General features: G+C 49.4%; 1 protein-coding gene across 1 annotated transcript in view; it reads right to left on the bottom strand.

Moving 5' to 3' along the window:
* LOC142886692 (parvalbumin-7-like) overlaps window positions 1-20,059 on the bottom strand; it is a 47,469-nt gene that overhangs the window by 25,586 nt on the left and 1,824 nt on the right. The window contains exon 2 of the mRNA XM_076023768.1: window positions 12,526-12,611. Within this exon, the coding sequence (XP_075879883.1) occupies window positions 12,526-12,611 (86 nt within the window). The remainder of the gene's footprint in view (window positions 1-12,525; window positions 12,612-20,059) is intronic.

Below are 20,059 nucleotides of genomic sequence, written 5' to 3'. Positions count from 1 at the left end.
GTTCTGATCTAATCTCAAATATGGTGGTACGTCTCGCACGGACACTCAAGGGAGGAACTTTGGTTCAAAAGGGCCCTTGGCGCGTCTGAATAAGACGCGAGAAGCTCAAACATAGCGGCAGCCGCATCGGCGGATCTGGGATGAGAACGTCTCGTTCAGTCTCGGGACATCAGCACTTTGGGAATTCATTACACAGCGGAGGGTGGGAGGGAGTTTAATTGAATAAGGTCGCGTGGGCGGTGGGACGCGTGGGCTGCGGGCTTCACCCGCAGACGGGATGTGATTTGGGTGACACGCCTAACCTTGACTTTGGAGGTGAGGCGGCTGTTTTTTAATTGTTGTCTATGATCCGTGTCACCGTCTCTCAGACGGAACATTAGTCAGTGAGACTGACTCGTCTTTCGCTACGTCTGACTCTTTAATTCGAGCTGTACAAAAAAAAAAAAATTCAGCTCATTAGATGTGACTGCCATGTACAGAAATAGTGGTGACATCTAGAGAAGAAAGCCTTTGTGCCAATCAGCTTTACCTCCCTGCCTTTGAACCGCCGAGCCCTATCGCTCCAACCCCAGCCAACGTTCCGTCAAACGTTAGCATCTGCGTTCTTGGCCGTCAACGGACCGACAGTCTTGCAAATCAGCAGCCAGTCAGTGTTCATCATAGCTGCATTTCGCTGCTTTGTTCGGGGTATTTCAGAACCCGCAGCACCAGGGGGGGCGCTGCTCCCGGGGCAGTGTGTGTTGGTGTGCGCGCAGAGCACAAGGGAGGCATCTGCCGGTGAAACGACTATGCAAATTGCACCTTCAACGTCAAGGGACAGACGCACAAACGCAAAAGTGGCATGACTGTGCAGGAACACGCTGACGCTGACAAATGACACGACAGCACGCGGTGCTAATCGGCACAGTCAAAGCACCGGGACACAGCTCAAGCAGACGGGCTTCAGCGCGGCGTACGCGCACAAATTGCACACGTCTGTACGGTCGCATATCAGGCAACGATACTTCTGACGAACAGAGCCGAGAGAAAATGAGGGACAGGTGCGACCTCACCTCTGACTAAGCCTTCTCACTTGCACAAATATTTGCCAGTAAAGGCAGGAAAGAGGCATAGAGGTGTGTGTGTGTGTGTGTGTGTGTGTGTGTGTGTGTGTGTGTGTGTGTGTGTGTGTGTGTTCGTTCCACTAGCTGAGAGTGCTGCAGTCTTCGTTGCGCCTGGTTGGCTCACGGCAGAGTGATGCAAGGTCCCGTTTCTCCGGCTGTTTTAAAGCGCTGCACTCGAGCTCGACTCAAACCAAACGAGACAAGTGACGGTTGCAGCTCGCCGGTGGCGCGCCGCACCGCGCCGGAGAACACACCTGCAGTGTTCGCCACCAATTTCCCGCCCCTCTGTCCTTCTCACGTCCAGACCCCGATTTGCTTTCTTCGTCTCTCCTCCTTGCAGCTCCCCCCGCAAATATTGACGCCGTTCAGCTGCCTGTCCAGATGCACAAAGTGAAGCGTCCAGTGGGGGGAAAGTGCACAAGGCTGGCTCCCATTGATTTTTACTGGAGGTTGACTGACTCTTAAGGACTGACTGACTGGTTTACTTCATCAGTGTCACAGCCACTTGATCATAGGCGTCGCCCTTGTGCGGGATGAAGTGCCTGCGCTTGCTTTCCTCAAAGGTGCTTCAGGAAGAGATTTGTTAGGGCTCTGAGTCCCTCCGTCATGCTGATGGCTCAGTGGCAGCGTAGAGACAAAGGTCAGGCAGTGCACTCTAGATGCAGGTTGGTTAAAAATGTTGGTCCCTGAGGGGTGAACGGCAAAATAAAAACTTTACGCCTTTTTGTAGCCCTCACTGAGGTTGCAGAGTTAGCTAATTACCCAGTAGCTTAATATAGTTTTTGGTTCTGAAGGTGTGCGGCAGGGACTGGATTTGGGTCCTGGTACTTTTTTTGCTACCAATCTAACCAGAACCTTTACTGTATTGATATGCGGTGCGGTTCTGATTAGTCCAAGAGGGAGGACTCCTAATTGCTGCTGTATTGTCTTACGGGGGGTAAATGTCAAAGTTCCACTGATCAATATTTCTGATGCGAACATGAAATCTAATGACTGGCTCTAATGTGAAAGGGTCACTGTGGAGCCCGCTGCGGACTCACTGCAGCAAGTGAACAAGCCTGCGAAGGGGAATCAACGCTGCTCGGAACAAATAAACGAACCTCATCTCAAACACTCAATGGCATCTTTTTATATTCCAAAAAATAATTATGTTAGATATTCTTCCTCTCTTTCCACTTTGTCTATCGTGTGTGTGTGTTTTGTTGTGTCACAGCATCTCTATTTCTACCTCCTATTGTCATCTCGGATTTTAGTCTGTGGAGCAGCTTTAGCACATTATTGTTGCCTTTCTTTTCTTTTTGCCGCTGTCCTGCCAAAAGAAAAAAGAAGAAGAAGAAGAAAAAAAAAAAAACCCTCCCGTCTCCCATTCTTCTCTGGCCTGCAGCATTACGAGCTACCCAAATAATGAAAGGGGAAAACACAATTTGTATTCCGGAGCACGTCTGTGATGCGCAGGGGCGGGGGGAGGGAAAGGAGAAGGGAAGATGGGAGGGAGGAGGGAAGGGAAGAGGGGAGGGCAGGGTTGTTAGAGTCGCAGTTTGAAGAGTGGTTAAAGTCATTGGACATAAAGTCAGGTGTCTGGGGGCCTTTGCTAACAAATCTGTTTGCTTTTTTTTTTTTTTTTGGGGAGGGCGGGGGGTTCGTAAGGAGGATGGTCTGACCTTGAGGTGTTAAACGCACTTGAGTGAGGGAGTTAGCCTGGCGCTGGATCGCCCTGATATCAACTCTGGAATCATCCCCATCCATCTTGCAAAGCTCTGGCCGAGAGCCTTTTTTCAATAAGTCCTAAAATTTCAGTGGATTCAATAAACCGCCTCCCTTTTACGAGAAAAAGATGCAGGAGGAGCAAGAGTGCGTGCCTCAGCGTTGCTCTAAAATAAAAACCTGCGGTAAGACCAGGAGTTCGGCCTGAGAGAGCAAGACAGTAACCAGCGATAACAAATGTGGCTGACGACTTGGTTTTGTGATTCTTCAAAAAAAAAAAAAAAATTGCTGAATAAAAAGTTCCCCTCCGCCCATTCAAACACTTCTTTCGGGGCTCTTTACCACACGGATGTGTGATAAATCCATACGATTACGGATCAATGGTATGTTTGTCTATTTTACTACAGCAACCCTGCGGTCGGGATCCCTCTCAGGGCGGTTTTGACGGATGGCAGAAACACTGGCAGCCAGTCGAACTCATCTGAGTTTACGAGACGCGACACTGAGACGCGGCGCTCGTCACTCAGCCACCAGCAGTGCACTGCAGAGAAAATCCTCCCTGAAGTCTAAAAAAAAAAAACTGCACCCCTCGTTCTCTGTTAGTGCAACTAATAAGAAGTCATCATGATCCACTTTATCCATCAATCCCCGATACGAGTCAGACACGGCAGGATTAGCGGTGCACCAGGTGACGCAGCCATATGGCTAATGCCTGGAAATGCTCTCATCACTATTGCTGCAATATTGCTGGTCCCATATTTTTATAAAAATTTACTTCATGAATGTTTTCTAATGATGACGTATCTCTAAATAATGAACTTCACAGAAATTGCAAATGCCAACTAATTGAAATTCTGCTGGATAAATTTCCTGAAAACATCTCTGGAAATCAGCCCCTCTGTGATGTCAGAAAGGGCTCTGACACCTCTCCCAGGTTAGTGACAAGGCCTCTGCTGGGTGTTCCATTGCTCCTTTAAGGTCCAATGAAAGTCAGTTAGCAGTAAGCAAAAAATCAAATGTTTTTAAATAATCTGATTCCTGGAGATCTGGAGTCTTTTGGGGTTTTATTTGTGAATAATTAGTCAATTTTCTGCTGGGACGCTCTTTGTAAAAATGATTTTCTTTTTTATCTCCATTACTTTCCCTTTTTTAAACCGTGTTGCAGTTGCTTTTATTGGCATTATAAAATTTGCATACGTTCACAGTCAGCTGCACACACGCTCCACTCTCACGGTATCGTCGCAGTGCAATACTGGTGTGCTCAGCGGGGCGACTGACCGTCCGTCCGACACAATGCGACTCGAGCGCTGACCGGAGCACTTTCCTATGGCGACGTGCACGTGGCGGGGCTCAGTATCGTGCTTGCGTTTGCCCCCCCGTGGCTCCTTACGCCAAACCCCCGCCCCCGCCCCCCACCGCCTGGCGGTGATGCCTGCTCAGCAGCAGGAAGTGACACCCTCTTGTCACTCACCCGCGGAATCCAAGCGGAGCTTTAAGACCGACGGAGGTGGTGGTGATGGTGGTGGTGGTGGTGGGGGAGTTCTTTACTGACCTTGCAGCAAAGAAGAAGAAGGAGGGAGGGGGGGGGGGGAGCTCAAAGGAGTTGATGCGCTATCGGCACACTCGACTGCTCGCGCACAAAGACGCACAGTCCGAGAGCTCTATAAAGCACACGCGCGCACTCCCCCCGCCCCCCTCGCTGCGTCTCATGTTCTCTTCTGACACTGACTCGGAGGCGGCCGCGGGGCCCCTCCTCGGCCGCGGTTAGCCTCTTAAAACAGCACGAGAAAAGCCAGGACGGACGGAGGAGGAATGGCTGCGAGGCAGAGGGGGGGAGACGACGGACTGCGCAGGATCCACATTAAGGACGGAAATGCGCGGCCATTCATGAAGCCATAAGAGGGGAGGGAGGGGAGAGGGGAGAGGGGAGAGGGGAGGCGGTGTTGTCGCCCCGGGAGGGGACGGGCATGGAGTTAAAATGTTCCAACGGGGCGACGTCACACGCAGAGGCACCGACGGCGAGGCAGCAAGTTTGTGTCGGAAGAGAGGAAACGACCTCATTGAGGCGTCCCAACCGACCGACAATCCGTCACCTTTGCCGGGACGGAGCTCCAAATTGGATATGACACCAAGCTAAATGGGTTCCCCACACAGACCAAACACCATCAGCAGGTGATTCATTACTTTGGTGGAATTAGTCATCGTTTTTTGTTTTTGTGGAAAAAAATAATTTCTTTTGGAGGTTGGCAGAGGGGGGCGGGGGTTTTAAAAAGCACAGTTGGATTGCTATTCATGTTCTCACAATAGATGCAATTTCATGCACAAAGCGGGGGGGGGGGGGAGATAGATAGTGAGGGTACCCGAGATTGCAATTCAGAACTCAGGAGCCGACTCCCTGTCGACTCTATCTGCTCAGAGGATGCCGAGTGGTCCGGGCACGCTTCATCCAGCTGAAAAAAAATGACTGGTTGGAATACCGACCACTCATTTGCATTGAGCGGCTCACCTCCCTCGTCGGTTTGGCAAAGGCAGGATGAAGAATGTTTGAGGGATAATTAAATTAAGAAAAAAACAATATCTGCTTCGTCGATTAGCCAAATCCTGATCCATCATGAGGCCTCCGGGCGTGGTGTTGGAATAATATGGCGCCGCAAACACATTATGCAGGGGCAGGCATACAAATATTATGCTAAGTTTATACCAGCCTCCATCCGCCGACAGGCCCGGGACGGGGAGTGAGTGAGACGTTGAGCTTTTCCGTTTGCAAAAGCCGCACAATAATGACGCGAGGAGGAAGCAGGGAAAAAAAAAAAAAAGAGAGAGAAGGAAAGAAACGGGAGTATGTGTGAAGGGAATTAAGTTAAATGCAGAGGAGTTGGGGAATAGCGAATGAAGGTCGTACGAGAGGGGAATAGAGCGGAATGAGGAGCAGATGAGCGGAAGGAAAAGTTCCCCCGAAGCCGTCCTGGCTTTTCTTTCCTGCAGGGGGGGGGGGGTCAGCGAGGTGGCCCAGGGGTGTGTGTGTGTGTGTGTGGGGGGGGGGGGGGGGGGGGGGGGGGGGTGACCGACGGTGACAACGGAGCCCCTCATCTCACCCTCTGATCTCCTGATCGCCTGTCGAGACGAGCCGTCTCTCACTCGGCAAAGGGGTCGAGGGCGCGATGCCGCCCCGCCGGCGACACTCGATCGCCGAGCGTTCGAGCTCGAGCAGCTCCGAGAAAAGAAGAAAAAAAAAAAAGTGTTCATCAGGGCTCTTGACAGCACTTCCTTCTTTTTCCCCCTACACTTCTGCTTGGAGCAAAAAAAAAAAAAAAAGGTTTGTATAATCCTTCTTTGAAGATTTTTTTTTTTTTGGTGTGAAACCAGCGTGGGGAGCGTGCAAAGAATTTCAAGAAGAGCTCCAATCTTTTTTTTTTTTCTTTCCTATTTGATTTGATTTTCAAGGACACAGGTAGACTTGAGGTTTGGCATCATCCACCAGAGCCAGATTCCGAGGCCTGGCTAGGTGCTGCCGGATTAGAAGGGATGATGTATCGCCGCCGTATCAGCAGCTGTCGGGCAGCCGCGAGCCTGACGCGCGTCTGCTGGCTGACCCGCTTCCGAACTGAAGCTTCTGGTTCCAGATGACCCAGGGAACGGATGAGCGCAGCGACAGTCTGCCTGCCAGCTTGGCAGACGAGGAGTGTGTGAAAGCGACGCTCTGATAACAAAAAAAGAAAAGAAAAAAAAAAATCCAAAACGCCAGACAGAAAATGACTTTTGAGGAGTTTATCGGTTTTGCTTTCGCTACACGGCCCGGTCCGAGTCAAGTAGGTCGCGTTTCCCTGTCGGGGAATCTAAAGAACTGTTTCCCACAAACACAGGAAAGTTTGTTTTTATTATTTGGGGTAGTAAAGTAAATGTCATTGAAGTGAATGATGACGTTACGCAGTTACGTGACATTTTATGTGGTTTTATTACATCGCACGATGGGGAAATGTCAGAATTGCCGAATTGTCATGTTGATGTATGGCAATGAGAAATAAATAAGTGGACTTCTGACTTCTGCGTTATCATTCATTGTGGTCTGATGAATTTATCGAACGCATTTATTTCTTTTCCCTGTTTGAGCAAACTTCCTAGACTGAACCATCCCCTGCAGTGATGGGGGAGGGGCTTCTTTAAGTGGCTTTGACAAAAAAAAAAAAGAGTCTCATCATCCTCCTCCTCCTCCTCTTTAATGTTCTCCTTCTAAAACAAGACCAGGCTCTAAAATAACAGAAGTCCCAGTCCTCCTTCTTCTTCTTCTTCTTCTTCTTTTTTTGCTCACTCCGTCCCACCTGACCACAGGTTCGTTAATGATCTCATTTAAGAGGTCGCCGGCTCTCTAATTAGAAGCGTTATGACTTGTGTTGCGCTGGGCTGACCTCGGTCGACGGTCTAAAGTCGGCGGCGACTCAGTGACCCGGCTAAAAATAGCCGAACTTCAGGAGGAGCGGAGCCCTCCTGGAGGAGCGGAGCCCTCAGACGCCGCGAAGAAGCAGTGCTCGGGCGAAAAACTTGGCGAGTCGCTGCTAGCGCGCGGCTAACGCAGGGTTCCTTCATCAACGTGTGATTTCTAACGGCAAAGCAGTGAAGGAGGAGCACGCGGCGCGGTGCAGATAATCTGATGAGGGACGGTTTTGCTCAACGCACCCAAGACCGACGGCCTTTGCAATTAACAACAGGAAGCACAAGCATCACGCCGGTCCTGCCAGCGCTAACAGCGATTAAAAACACGACCGGCTTGAGGGCACGCATACACACCGCAGGCTTAAAATTCACGACTCGCTTATCGCGAGGCCGTTCTCGTCTCGTCGCCGCCAAATTCTTTAACCATTTTCAGGGTTTTTCCTCTCCCTTCCAGACGCCAGGGACGCAAAAAAAAAAAAACACTCAGAGTGCTGGGCGATCATCATCATCCCGCACATCAGACGCGTCCTCCTCCAGATGCCGACCGCCCAAACGCAAACATCCGTCCACGACCTTGACGGTGAAAAAACATCTTTAAAAAAAAATTAAAAAAAATAAAAATAGAATAAACCCATCATGAGGCGGCGGCCCCGGCAGAGGCGGCCGTCCCATCACCTCCGTTGTTGGGATCTGATTAGCAGGAAATTCACGTCACCTGCGACCCTCTGCTCCCCCCGTGAAAGCATGTTTGTATCACGCCGCATTTGTCAGATGTGCGTGGCGTGTGCACGTGTGTGTGTGTGTGTGTGTGTGTGTGTGTGTGTGTGTACACTCGCCGACCCCCCCCTGCGGCGGCGGTGCACATCATAAACCACGTGCGCTTATCAGCCCAGATGGGCTAGCGCGGCTCCCCGATAAGCGGACGTCGCATTAAAAAAGAAAAAAAAAAAAAGAGGGGGAAAAAAAAAAGCCTCCGCGTGGCTTGCGGCGGACGAGCGGGCAGCTATCTCAAAGCGGGACCCTCGGCTAAAGCGCGGAGACACGGCCCCCTTAATCGCCCTCCATCGGAAATTAGCTTTAGCGCCTTTTAGCTTCGGCGCCTTTCAACTCGGCCCGCCGCCAACGCTCGGTTAATGGGTTTTCTTCTTCTTCTCCTTCTTCAGACAGAATCAGCGCGAAAGGCAGATAGCGAATATCGGATCGGCGGGAAACGACTGTAAAACCACCCGGGCACTTCTTCTTTCTGTATTGCGTGTTGTATTGCGCACTCCATTGCAGCGCTGTCTTTGGTAGTAATGACTTAATTTATATGTGCAATTTGAAAAAAAAAAAAAAAACCCGGCCGGCTGCTCGCCTTCCTGCTTCCTGCTGCGGCAGCAGGTTTTGTGAATGACACAAGCAGTCGTCCGCCGTGCCGTAGCGACACTCATTCAGCAGCCTCGTCGGGCTTTTTGCTATCTGTCTGTTTTGTTTTTTTTTTTGTTGTTTTTTTTCATAAACGCCTCATGCATATGTAACGGCGGGGCCCCGCGGAAGCGACAACAAAACAATTAGCCCGTCCACTTTTTGTTTCGTGGTAATTAAAAAAACGTTGATTCGCGGCGAAGGTGGAAATTGCCCGCCACGCTAACCCACGCGCTCAGCCGCTCGCAACAGCCGAGCGCCGTTATCGCGCCCGATGAGGAAGGAAAGACTCTTATTTTTAATTGCGGAGGCTATTAAAAATGGCACAGGCGACATATTAAAAGAAAAAAAAATAAATAAAAGATATGCCCTCCTGTAAAAATAGCAATTTTTAAATTAAATTCAATCGACTTTTATGGCGGGTGCACGGCCATTAGCAGAGCCTGTCGCAAGAAGCGAAGGTCTCTCAAGGATACAGAGCAAAACATTAGGCCTCAATAAGTCTCGCTTTAGCGCCAACGTGCAAGTTCATTTTCAATCCGTCCATTTACTTCTGACCCGAAGCAGCTCGGCTACACACTGGCGGTGAACAGGCAAAATGCATGAAACCTTTCCAGATAAACATCAAAGTTCTCGCTTCACGAATGACTGAACCGCGTTGTTTCAGTGAACAAAGCTTTTGCGAGTATTCTCGTCTCCACCCTCCCACTGTTGTTGCAGGCTCCGATTGTTACAGCAGACCAAGATTTGACTGAACGGCAAAACTCACGGCCTTGAGCGTGGCAGAATGAACATGAAATGCAAGATCAATGTTGGGCTTTACGTTAAAAAGAAAAAAAAAGAAAAAAAATAGCAGTCGCTAGCTTCATTATGTCTGACGTGGGAAATTTGTCAAAGGTTCCAAAGATGGTGACAAAGCAGAACCTTCTCACAAAGGCAGGCCGCTAAGGTTCTGCATCCCTCCACCGGGCTAGCTTGACGCGCTCCTTCAGTGTCAGAGTTTTTGTTATGACCCAGCCAACCCCACTCCCGCCCCCGCCTCCGCTATGAGTCAAGGAATTGTAAAAATGAATTTGAAAGTATAATTTCCACAGCGAAAAAACAAACAAAAAAAAAACACGGCGCCGCTTTGATTTCCGTCCTGTAATGGAGTTGTCAGGCCGCGTTCAGATTCATGGGCGCTTTTTCATTTTGAGAATTTTTTTATTTCTTTTTCCATCTGAGTTGTAAATGCGCGGGTCAACTCGGGTGGATTTATCGACTTGCTTGTGGCCACGTCACGTACACACACACACACACACACACACACACACACACACACACACACACACACACACACACACACACACACACACACACACACACACACACACACACTCGGTCAGCCCGGCCATTACGGTACTCGGATGCTTGTCCCAGACCACCGGTCCAATTCCACGGACGCTGCTCGGGGATTTTCCCCTACGCCGACCCTCCACGCTCCCCTGCGCACGGTGGAGCTCCACTCGTCACCCAGAGGCCGGACCCCACCGCCCCCACCTGGCCCTGCACCTGTTTGGCCCCACCCCCACTCCCTACCTCATCTACAGTCGCTCACTCTGGATGGTTTCCACTCCCAGGGGCCTAATATGAAGATATATATAGATCACCCTGGGGTATTTCACACTCCACATAGCTCCTAGTCAGATACCGTGGTTCCCCTCAAGTGTCCCTTAGAATAACGTAAGTCCACATAGGCTCAGTCCCACAAACGCTGCTTGCAGCTTCAATTTTTCCTTTCCTTTCCTTTTCCTATAAATATATATATTTTTTTTCTTCTTTTTAATTCATATAATTTCCCATCTTTTTACACGATACCATTGCTGTAATGATGCCAATTTCCCCATTCTATCCTATACTTGGATATATATACAGTACATACATATATAGGTATATGTGTGTGTGTGTGTGTGTGTATATACGCACCACACAATGCATCACAGCTGACTTTTACATCTAATGGAAGAGTGGCGATAAAGTGTACAGGAGCGTATAATGCGTGGGGTTTTAGAGCGCAGGGCAGAGGGCGGTGGACGGATAAAGTGCCGCTTCGGAGCCTCTCGCAGTTACCTGCAGGTTCACTTCATCACCGCTCGCCGAAAAAGTGAACCTGAGCGGCGCCTGGACGGTAAATCTGTTCGCGACTACAGGCCAGGTGAGGATTTATAACCGTCCCGCCAGGGTTTTTCTTTTTTTTCTTTTTTTTTTTTTACCCCCCCCCCCCCCGGCTTAATCTGTCTTTTCCAGATGTTCTTTGGGATTAAAAATTTTCATCCAACCCCCCCCCCCCCACTAACCCTGCCGCATCCGGTCCGGCCCTGATTGGCATTTGTGCCCTCCCTCGCCCTTTGTATTACAAGTGGACGCCTCAAAAATGCACTTCGTCCCTTCAGCAGATTGGAAGTCAAACGGTCCTTCCAAACAGCCTTGGGTGGGGGTGAAATCCAGGAACCTCACCCTCGCCACACCGGTCTCGACTGCCAGGTCACTGTCGCACCTTCTCCTATTTCTCCTCTGCCCAGCTTTAATCCCTCCCACCCCCCACCCCCCTCAACTAAAATCATTTTCTAATTGGCTGTGGCTGCCAGGACAGCTGTTAATCCATCTATCTAATGGGGCCCCTTTCGCAAATTATATAAGAATTCTGAATCATCATCCACCCCCCTGACCCCCCCCCCCTCCACCCTCCTCCGCCTCCGATTGGCATTTTTCCAACCTCCTTTGCTCCTCTTCTGCTCAAAACGCCATTATTTCAGAGGAGTGAATTCCTCAAAGTGTACTTTCACTTTCATTCCTACTTGTCTCTGCTTACACCACACACGCAACATATCACTTTGTCACTGGCGCGTCCGCGGCAGGGACTGCGGCCAGAGGGGCGGCAGCGTGCGACGGTAATGACGCAATGAGGCGGAAAGAAGTTTGAAGCTCTTCCATCCCTCCATCCCTCCATCCCTCCGTCCCGTATCTGCCTCAAAAATTAAAATGCGGCGCACACTTTTCCCGTCCCTCGCCGTGCCCGCAACGTTGTGTGCGCGAGCTCAAGCGGGAGGCGCTCGCGTGCGAGTGCTGCTGCGTTTTCATTCATTCGTTCGTTCGTTCGTTCGTTCGTTCATTCATTCATTCATTCATCCACTCGTTCATTCACACATCTGCTCCCGAGCCTAACCGCATCGGCCGCACAGCAGCGTCTTAGCTTTTCTTTCACCTCACCGCTCCTCTCCATCCGTCTCTCACACACAGAGCATGAAGTGCACGTACGCACACACACATATGGTGCTCGGGGAGCCAATCATCACCGTCCGCTAACAGGTCCAGTTTGTGAATGGGAGATTTTTTTTTTTTTTTTTTCTTTCGAGTCACCTGCAGCTCTCCCCCTGTCCGCCGCTTATTTTCTTCTTCTTTCTCCCTCAGACGCTGCTGAAACATTTCTCTCACCTCCTGCTGGAGGCTTCTGCTTGTTAATTTTTGATGCTGTGCTTTGTTTAGTTTTTTTCTTTTTTTCTTCCTTCTTTCCTCCCCCCACCGTCTCCCTCCTGCCTTCATTTCCATTTTGGCTTTTATTTCAGCCTCCTTGAACTCTCTATCACTCTTTTCTTTTTCTTTTTTTGCGCAACAATCGCTCTTCCGTCAGCCCACTCTGTCACTTCGCTGCTCGCTGGAGCCGTCGGCCACTTATCTGTGCGCCTGAATCGCGGCCGTCTGGAGAATTGTGCTGCAGAACCGCTGCGTCTCCTCCTCGCCTTCCCGCCAGTTGTCCCGGCAGCTGCGGGTCAATGCCCGCCACTGCCGTGCCCGCACGCACACACACACACACACAATCGCACACGTGCGCGTGGACACTCACCCTCGAGTGGTCTTTGCGTCCCGTGTGCTTGTGGATCCCTCAGTGGCAGGAGGAGGAAGAGCGGCAGGCTTCCGAGCTTCTGGCGGCTGTGGAGCGAGAGAGGTGGAGGACAGACAGAGAGAGTGAGAGAGAGAGAGTTAGGGAGAGAGAGAGAGAGAGAGAGTGCGTGAGAGAGGCAGAGGAGGAGATAAAGGACAAGATGAAACACAGAGTGAGAGGTATGAGGAGAGAGAGAGAGAGAGAGAGAGAGGGAGGGAGAAAGTGAATGAGGCTGCCAGAGGAAGAGGAGGTGCAACCGGCTGGCTGGAGGTGAGATGAAGGGGAGAAAGAGTGAGGGAGGGAGGGAGGGGGGAGGAGAGCGAGCTGGATTGGGATAGGAGGGGATTGGGTGATGGAGAAGAAGGGAGGAGGAGGGGGAGGGACGGCAGAGAGCGAGGGGAGCGCAAAGTTACAGGGAAGGCTGCAGAGGAGCAGGGGGAGGAGAGAAAGGTGGAGGGGAGGAGGGGAGGAGGGGAGGAAGGGGGCAAGAAAACCAAAAGGTCCCATATTGTGACAAACTGCTTGCTAACAAATACTGCTCGCCATCTGGTCAAAACCAGACAAATTTGTCTTATTTTTCACCTCTTTTCGTGGCTCTACTTCTCCGGAACGGCGCGCTAAAGTCAACAGGCCCGTTTGTGATGTCACAAGGGGGCAACGTCCCGGTCGAGCGACAGCGAGCGGGCGTTTGCCTGCCGCTTTCGTCCAATCCATCCAATCCATCCAATCCAGCCGGGGCTAAAGCGAAGCCACGAGGCTCGAAGCGAAGGGCGAGGCCAGAGAGCCGGCTGTAAACAGCGGGCTAACTGTGCAGCGTTCGGGACATCCAGAGACTGTTGAGACTCATGAAAGATCCCGATGTCGGGATGAACGTCATCGACATCGGGGAGGGCGACAGTGAATTTTTTTTTGCTGAAAGAAGTCGAGAGAAGCAATTCCGCTTCACAACACAACTTTTTTTTTTTCCTCCTCGCTCCATTACAACTCTAACCTTTTACCGTCGGCGGAAAAGATAAGAAAAAAAAAAAAAAAAAAAAAAAAAGAACAAGCAAAACTAACGGCCAACAATCACGCGCCGCCGCTCCCGGGACGAGATCAATTTTAGAGCCAAGAACGCGTCTGTCCGGCCGTCCGTCCATTAAATCACGGCGTAATCCAATCCCCCGCTCGCCGCCTCGCCGAGCAGGTTTACCGCAATTAACTTTGGAGCAATAACTTACCGGATGCTGGGGACGAAAGGGGGGGCTTAGCGACGAGCAGAGACAGCGAAGACGGAGCCGCGGCGACAGAGATGTGAGCAGCGCGACGTGGCCCGGCCGAGAAAAGGGGACGGCTGGAGGGGGAAGGAGGAGGAGCGACGGGAAGAGAAAGAAAGAAAGAAAGAAAGAAAGAAAGGCGGGAGCGGAGGGAGGGATGAAAAGGAGGACGGCGGTATTGTGAAGATGCGGCCATGTGGCAGGAGGGCCTTTCTAGCTTAAGGACTCGGAGAGAGGAGCGGGGGAATGGGGAAGGCAGGGGGCGCCGCGTGTGAATGCCGTCTGAGAGCCGTCGACCTGGAAACGCCTCGCCGTCCCGCGCTGGTTCCACGCAAAAAAGGCGCCGATGAGTCGGCGAGGTCCGAGCACCCGAGTCGCGAGTCCCCGGGAGGTGAAAAAAGAAACGGCCGCCTCGCCCGTGGGTGCCTCACCTTTCACTCACTTTTTTTTTTTTTTTTGAGTCCTCTGTGTCCAGCCTTGTGCGTCGCGAACAGGTTCAAAGAGCGATCGCCCGTGAGCTCGGTGGTATTTTGGGGCGAACGTGACCTGAGCGCGCCGTCGTTCCGCTTGATGATCGGACGAACGTTGACGAACACGTTCATTCTTGTGAACAACGAACGGTGCCCGGGTTGCCAGAGGAAAGCAGGTAAAATCACGAAGAGGCGCTCGTGCATCGCCGGGGAAAAAACACTCAATGTGGTAAAGCCAAGCCAACAGTCGCACCGCCGCACGCGTCATCGAACTGCGAACGTAGCATGGAGGCAAAAACAAATGAAGGCGACAGTCTTCGATAACCATTAATACACCCACAGTGCGTATGATACAGGTGATGCTCCACGTGTGGAAAAACGACTGCTGCTACAACTACTACTGCTCTGTCTCCGTTTGAATAATTCCTCATTTAAAAAAGACGATTCAAGCCGCACGTTTTTCTCCATGTTTGACCGAATTCACCAGGGGTGAAAGCTGCAGCCGGCCATTAGTGTGGACCTGAAGGGGCAGCAAGGAAGTGTTGAACCAACAATGGGGAAAAGCCAGTATTTTGATAGCTGTAACCCTGATAATAATGATAAATTGAGGATTCAAAATTGGATACAAAGATGAAATCGGATGCACAGTTTCAGTGTTAAAATTGATTTAAAAAAAAAAAAAAAAGAAGCTACGGCAGTCATTATGAAAAACAGTATCTCGCAACAACACATTGAAAACAATAAAGAAAAGAACTACGAACGAGTTAATTTTTGGAGCCACGGGCTTCGTAAAAAGAAAAAAAATTGCAATTATAAACTATGAACTGAACCACTTCATTTTAAGTTTTGTGAACGGAACTTTGAACTAGAAACTGAACTTTACCAACACCGCCTGTTTCCGTGGAGAGCCTCCAGTCACTCACTTTATGAGCTCAAAAGCTCAAAATTACGTGTTTGCGCAAATAAGCCGATCAGCCGATCAACAGCAGCAGCCTGTGGGGGCGTCGGGAAGTGACTCTCAACGGTGGTGAAGGTGGTTGATCTTAAGGATTGACACAGAATGGCTCCCTATAAGTGAAAAATATCCAGTGAGCCAGCGGTGAAGGAAATTGCTTTGTTGATGTCAGGAGGTCAGGATGGTCCAATTGGTTGGAGACCACGGAGAAGCAACAGGATCTCTGTCTGCAGAGCGGCTCCATCCTTGAGGCACCTAATAAAGCGGCCGCTTGGTGCAAACGACGAGTAGCCGCGTCGTTTGTAAGGTTGCATCTCCTTCGCTGGAGATTGTGACGCCTTTGAGCAGTTAAACTTCCAGAAAATGTCGAGCAACTTTTAAGCAAACTTTTGTAAAGAATTTGTTTGAAATACAAATCTGAAAGGGCAAATGTTGATTTGGTACTAATTAAAGGGATGCTGTTTAGCCTTTTGATTGATTGTCTTGCAAGCAGCTTCACAAAACACAGAGCTAAAAATGCTGCTTTCCGGAGTTGTTGTTTTTTTTTTTTTTTTTTGCTGTTGGATAATTAATCTTTTTTTGCTGCTCTACTGGAGTGTGAGATGAAGAATAAAGATCCGAAAACGGGTGCGTTATGGGAGCCTTTGAATGGAGGATTTCCACAGAAGCTGCTTATGACAAATGATGACGCATCCTGAAGGAGTCTCCCATTATGTAAGGAGTAGATCTCATTCATCATCTCTTACCCGGTCGTGATTGAAAGAGGTAAGGGCGAAACTCGATTTTGGGCTTTCTTTTTACATCCTTGGCAAGAGGTGCCGGTCACTGCATTTGCTCTTGGTGTCTTTTCACGACTCAGCCTATCTATCCTTGGCAGTTTCTTTTTCCTTTCACAGATAAAAGAATCCTTGACTGAGCGGGCTGAAAAGGTTCCAGCAATACCTTGCGGGCACGGTTTTGGCTGCGTACAAATTACGGGTCGATGGCATTATTCATTACAGTTGGGAGCCGAAGCCCGTGAGGGGGCAGCGGGAACCTCCTTCTAATGCTGCGTGTCAGGGGTCGGGGTCAGACGTTGGCGTCTCCGCAGACAATGAGCGAAGAGAATGAGAATTCATTTTCTCAAGGACACTTAAGCTGAGTGGATGTCAGCCAAGCGCGGGGCTTAAGCCTGTACTTCGCGTCTGCCTCGCTCAGCTGTTCAGACACATTACTGACGGTCGGTTTTTGTAAAAGCCAGCTTTAGCCGACCACAGATCTTCAAGCGGTACAAAAAAAAAAAAAAAAAAAAAAAGCCCTGAGGCCTGTCTGTGCTGTGCTAATTTCCGCGCGCCTCGACCAAATGGCCCCGCGGACTCCAGCGTCATTGTGCTAGCTCGTGCTAGCTTTACGTTGCTAACAAACACGTGTACAACAGAGACCCGCGACGGTCCGGGGCTGGGACGAGCTCCAACGAGCTGCAAATCCGTAGAAGCGTATCTTCAACCAGCCAGATTGGAGTCCACGCTGCCCCCGCTTCAGCGGGCTAGCGGCGCTAGCAGCGCAATCGGCCGCGTGTGCACACTGCAGATTGCAAGAAGCGTTTGCCGGAAGAATTTTCTCAACAATGTCTGAGAGGAGAGGAGGAACCACGTATTGCACACACTAGTAATTTATTTTATTTTTTCTGTGCTTATGTCACAGACGGAAGCTTCCTGCGCTAGCGCTGACAGCAGCGGAAACCCTGACGGGATTTCTTGCTTTTGATTTCATTGTCTTCCAAGCTTCCAATTTGGGGGGGGGGCAGTATTGAAAAGCAACTGTGGCGTGATGGTAATAACATCAGGAGATGTGTAAGCGTGTGTGTACGCAATTTTATGCATTTATCAACCTGAGGCACTGTGCTCAGTTTAGACGGCAGCTATACTGTTGGAACTTTAAAGTATTCTCAAAAGACAAGTGTGCCTTTCTTAATAAGGAGAGCAATAATTGACTCTCCTCCCTCTCTCTCTCTCTCTCTCACACACACACACACACACACGCTCAGATGTCATTAATTTGCATTAATTTCTCATTAGCATCAAAGAGCATTTGAGTTAATTTTACTCCAGCGGAGTGACGGTTCTGCAGTCCTGCCCTGTGACTATAATCATCAGCCGACTGGTCAGTCATTAGGATGACGCTGCCGGCAGCGGCGATTTGGTAGACCAGAGAGTAAGACTGAAACATTTGAGGGAAAAAAAAAAAAAATGGGGCATTGAAGGTGTAAAAAAAAAAATAAAAAAAAAAAGTTCTCCAATGGGATTTTAATGCTATTTTAGGTCCTCTTCTCGTAACTCACATGTCGCAGAGCAGCATTTTCACAGGCTCCTCCTCCTCACGAGTACATGAAGCACACAGGAACATGCAATTACACCAGACACGTGCCACTGTGGATGCACAGTGCAAAACAATTCAATCACTTAGAAGACACTGGATTACACGGCAAGTGTTCCACCCCCCAACCCCCTTCGATCCGTTTTAAAATTGATCTGTGTTTAAGAGGCTGGGTAAAGAAAAACTGCACTTGGGCCCAACATAAAGTAAAGATTGTGTTTGAGATACGGCTTCACTCGTCTGCGTCGCCGCGTCAAATTAAAAGTGAAACCCTGTGACCGCTGACATTTCCTTTGTGGCATTTGTAGATGTTGGTGTGTCTCAGGGGTAACTCTCGTGCTCAGTGGAACAGAGAGAGGAAGACGCTCACGCAGAAGGCCATTTGATCTTCTGTGACGAATCCCTCGCAGCGACGTATCTCCTGAGTGATCAGCCGCCCATCGCTTTGATGTGTCCTCCTCCAGTATCGGAATTAAAAGGCTTTGTTTACGTATCCGCGCCCTGAAAACAATCTCTTTCAAAAGGCAGCTTTCGGAAGGCTTTTTTTTTTTTTTTTTTTTTATCTTTAGCAATCTAACAAACAGGCACACGTTTCCCTACTTTCACAATCACACATTCATTCAAAGACGTTTATATTGCACTTCCAGGAGTTGGTCACTAGATGGCACAGTTGGGATTACAGTGAGACGATCCAATTTATTATTCATTCAAGTTAAAACTCTGACTGAAGCTTTGAAGTTCATCTTTTTTTGGCTCAGTAATTAGGAATGACATGAGGACCTGTTCAAATTTCTATTTATTCATATTACAGCCGTGTGTAAAAAAAAGGAAACTGGCTTAAATATTAAGGTTTATCAGCCTCACGTGAGATTAAAGTGACATTAAATGTGCTAAATTCACAGTGAACTGACAGTGAACTCCATCCTTTACTTCTTTTGTTTACTCCACTTTTCAAACAGTGTGCGTCAAACACGCAACGCTGGAAATAGTCCCTTTGTCATCTAACACGGGGCACCAAAACTTCTCCCAGGTTACTGACAACTCCAGCCGCCAGGTGTTCCCAACACTTCTTCCAAACAGGAAGAAGAGGGGCACTTTGGCAGGAGGTTGTAAACACGGGGCTAAATGTGTTGTTTTTCCCAGAGAGGTCTTTCTTTCTTAGTTTCTGTCTTGATCATCAATCACGTGAGGCCGCTCCGCTTGAGTGTGGGATGAAAAACGAAGCCCTAAAAACGGATGATACATGATTCAATCAAGGTAGCCACCGACTCTTTATCACGTGTCGTGATGGAGCGTTTGGAAAGTGACAAGACAGGCCAAAACTGACCTCTGACTCACTTTAATTATGGAAGTCAACGCGCCTCCATTCATTCGACCTTGTGAACCGCCGATTCTGAATAATCACCTTTTTTTCTGTTACGCAACTTATCGGGAATTGAGGTACCACAGAAGTTCTTCAGAAAGCCAATGAACCACCCATCGATTGCGCGAACGCGTTGCACACTGCATCGAGGTCAACGGCGCGCTGGCTGAGGCTTCTCTCTGTCTCTAAACTACGTGAGCTGTCTTGCGAACCTTGGCCAAAAAGCACCCATGTGTGTCGACTGCAAAAAGGTGAAAAAAAAAACAACAACAACTCAACCTCAAGTCGGCGCCGAAACACAGACATCAGCAAATTAAAAGCCAAGTTCCTCATCCATTCCGAGAACGCGCGTCTCTGCTTGTGCCGTCTGAGCGACAAAAACAAATCCAGTCCTCCCGTCCAACACAAAAAACTAAAACAAAAAAAAAACTGCAGCTCTCGAGAACTCTGAGGGTCTGGATTAGTTTGGAGAAATTAAAAAAAAAAGTAAAATGACTACGGTACTGGTTTGATAGCTGCCTGTCTCTATGTCTTTAAAAAAATTTTAAAAAAAAAGACATGAGCTATCCGCCCTTTACTTGATGAACAGTAATAGAAGAAGGTGTGAAATAGTTGGGCTGTGTGAGTCAAAGCTTAAAAAGATGTCGTCACTGAGAAAAAGATGTCAGAAAAAGACATCCAGAACATTTTTTTTGCCAGGAAATCGTACTGGCAATCGAATGGTGGATGGAAGATTTCTGAAAGAGACCGCGTTTGGAAGTCAATTTCCCAAAAAATAACGTCCAGCTTCAGAGGTGAAGTCGCCAAGGTTTTCTTAACTCATCTGCTGCTGAGCTTCTAAAATAGCCACGTACACGACGACTCTGACTGACGCGTTCACATTTGACACACGACACTCAAAGGCGTCTCGACCGCCACGGGCCGCTGAGCCGGGGACGGGTGCGCCGCCGCGTGTGGCGCTGAGATTTTAGAGATTTTAGAACCGCCACGTCTCTACGGTTCAAAGTGGTTTGAAGTCTGAGCGGAGGGACAGCACAGGCTGTAGATTCTTCAGAAGAAACGCATCTATAAAACAACCAGGTCAACTCCGCTCGCC

Source organism: Nelusetta ayraudi, unplaced genomic scaffold, assembly GCF_046127955.1.
Source record: "Nelusetta ayraudi isolate G7.1 ecotype Tasmania unplaced genomic scaffold, CSIRO-AGI_Nayr_v1 ptg000016l, whole genome shotgun sequence".
In the NCBI taxonomy this organism is placed as follows: Eukaryota; Metazoa; Chordata; class Actinopteri; order Tetraodontiformes; family Monacanthidae; genus Nelusetta; species Nelusetta ayraudi.
The sequence above is the reverse complement of the archived record's forward strand: the minus strand, read 5'-3'. Positions and strand labels throughout refer to the sequence as shown.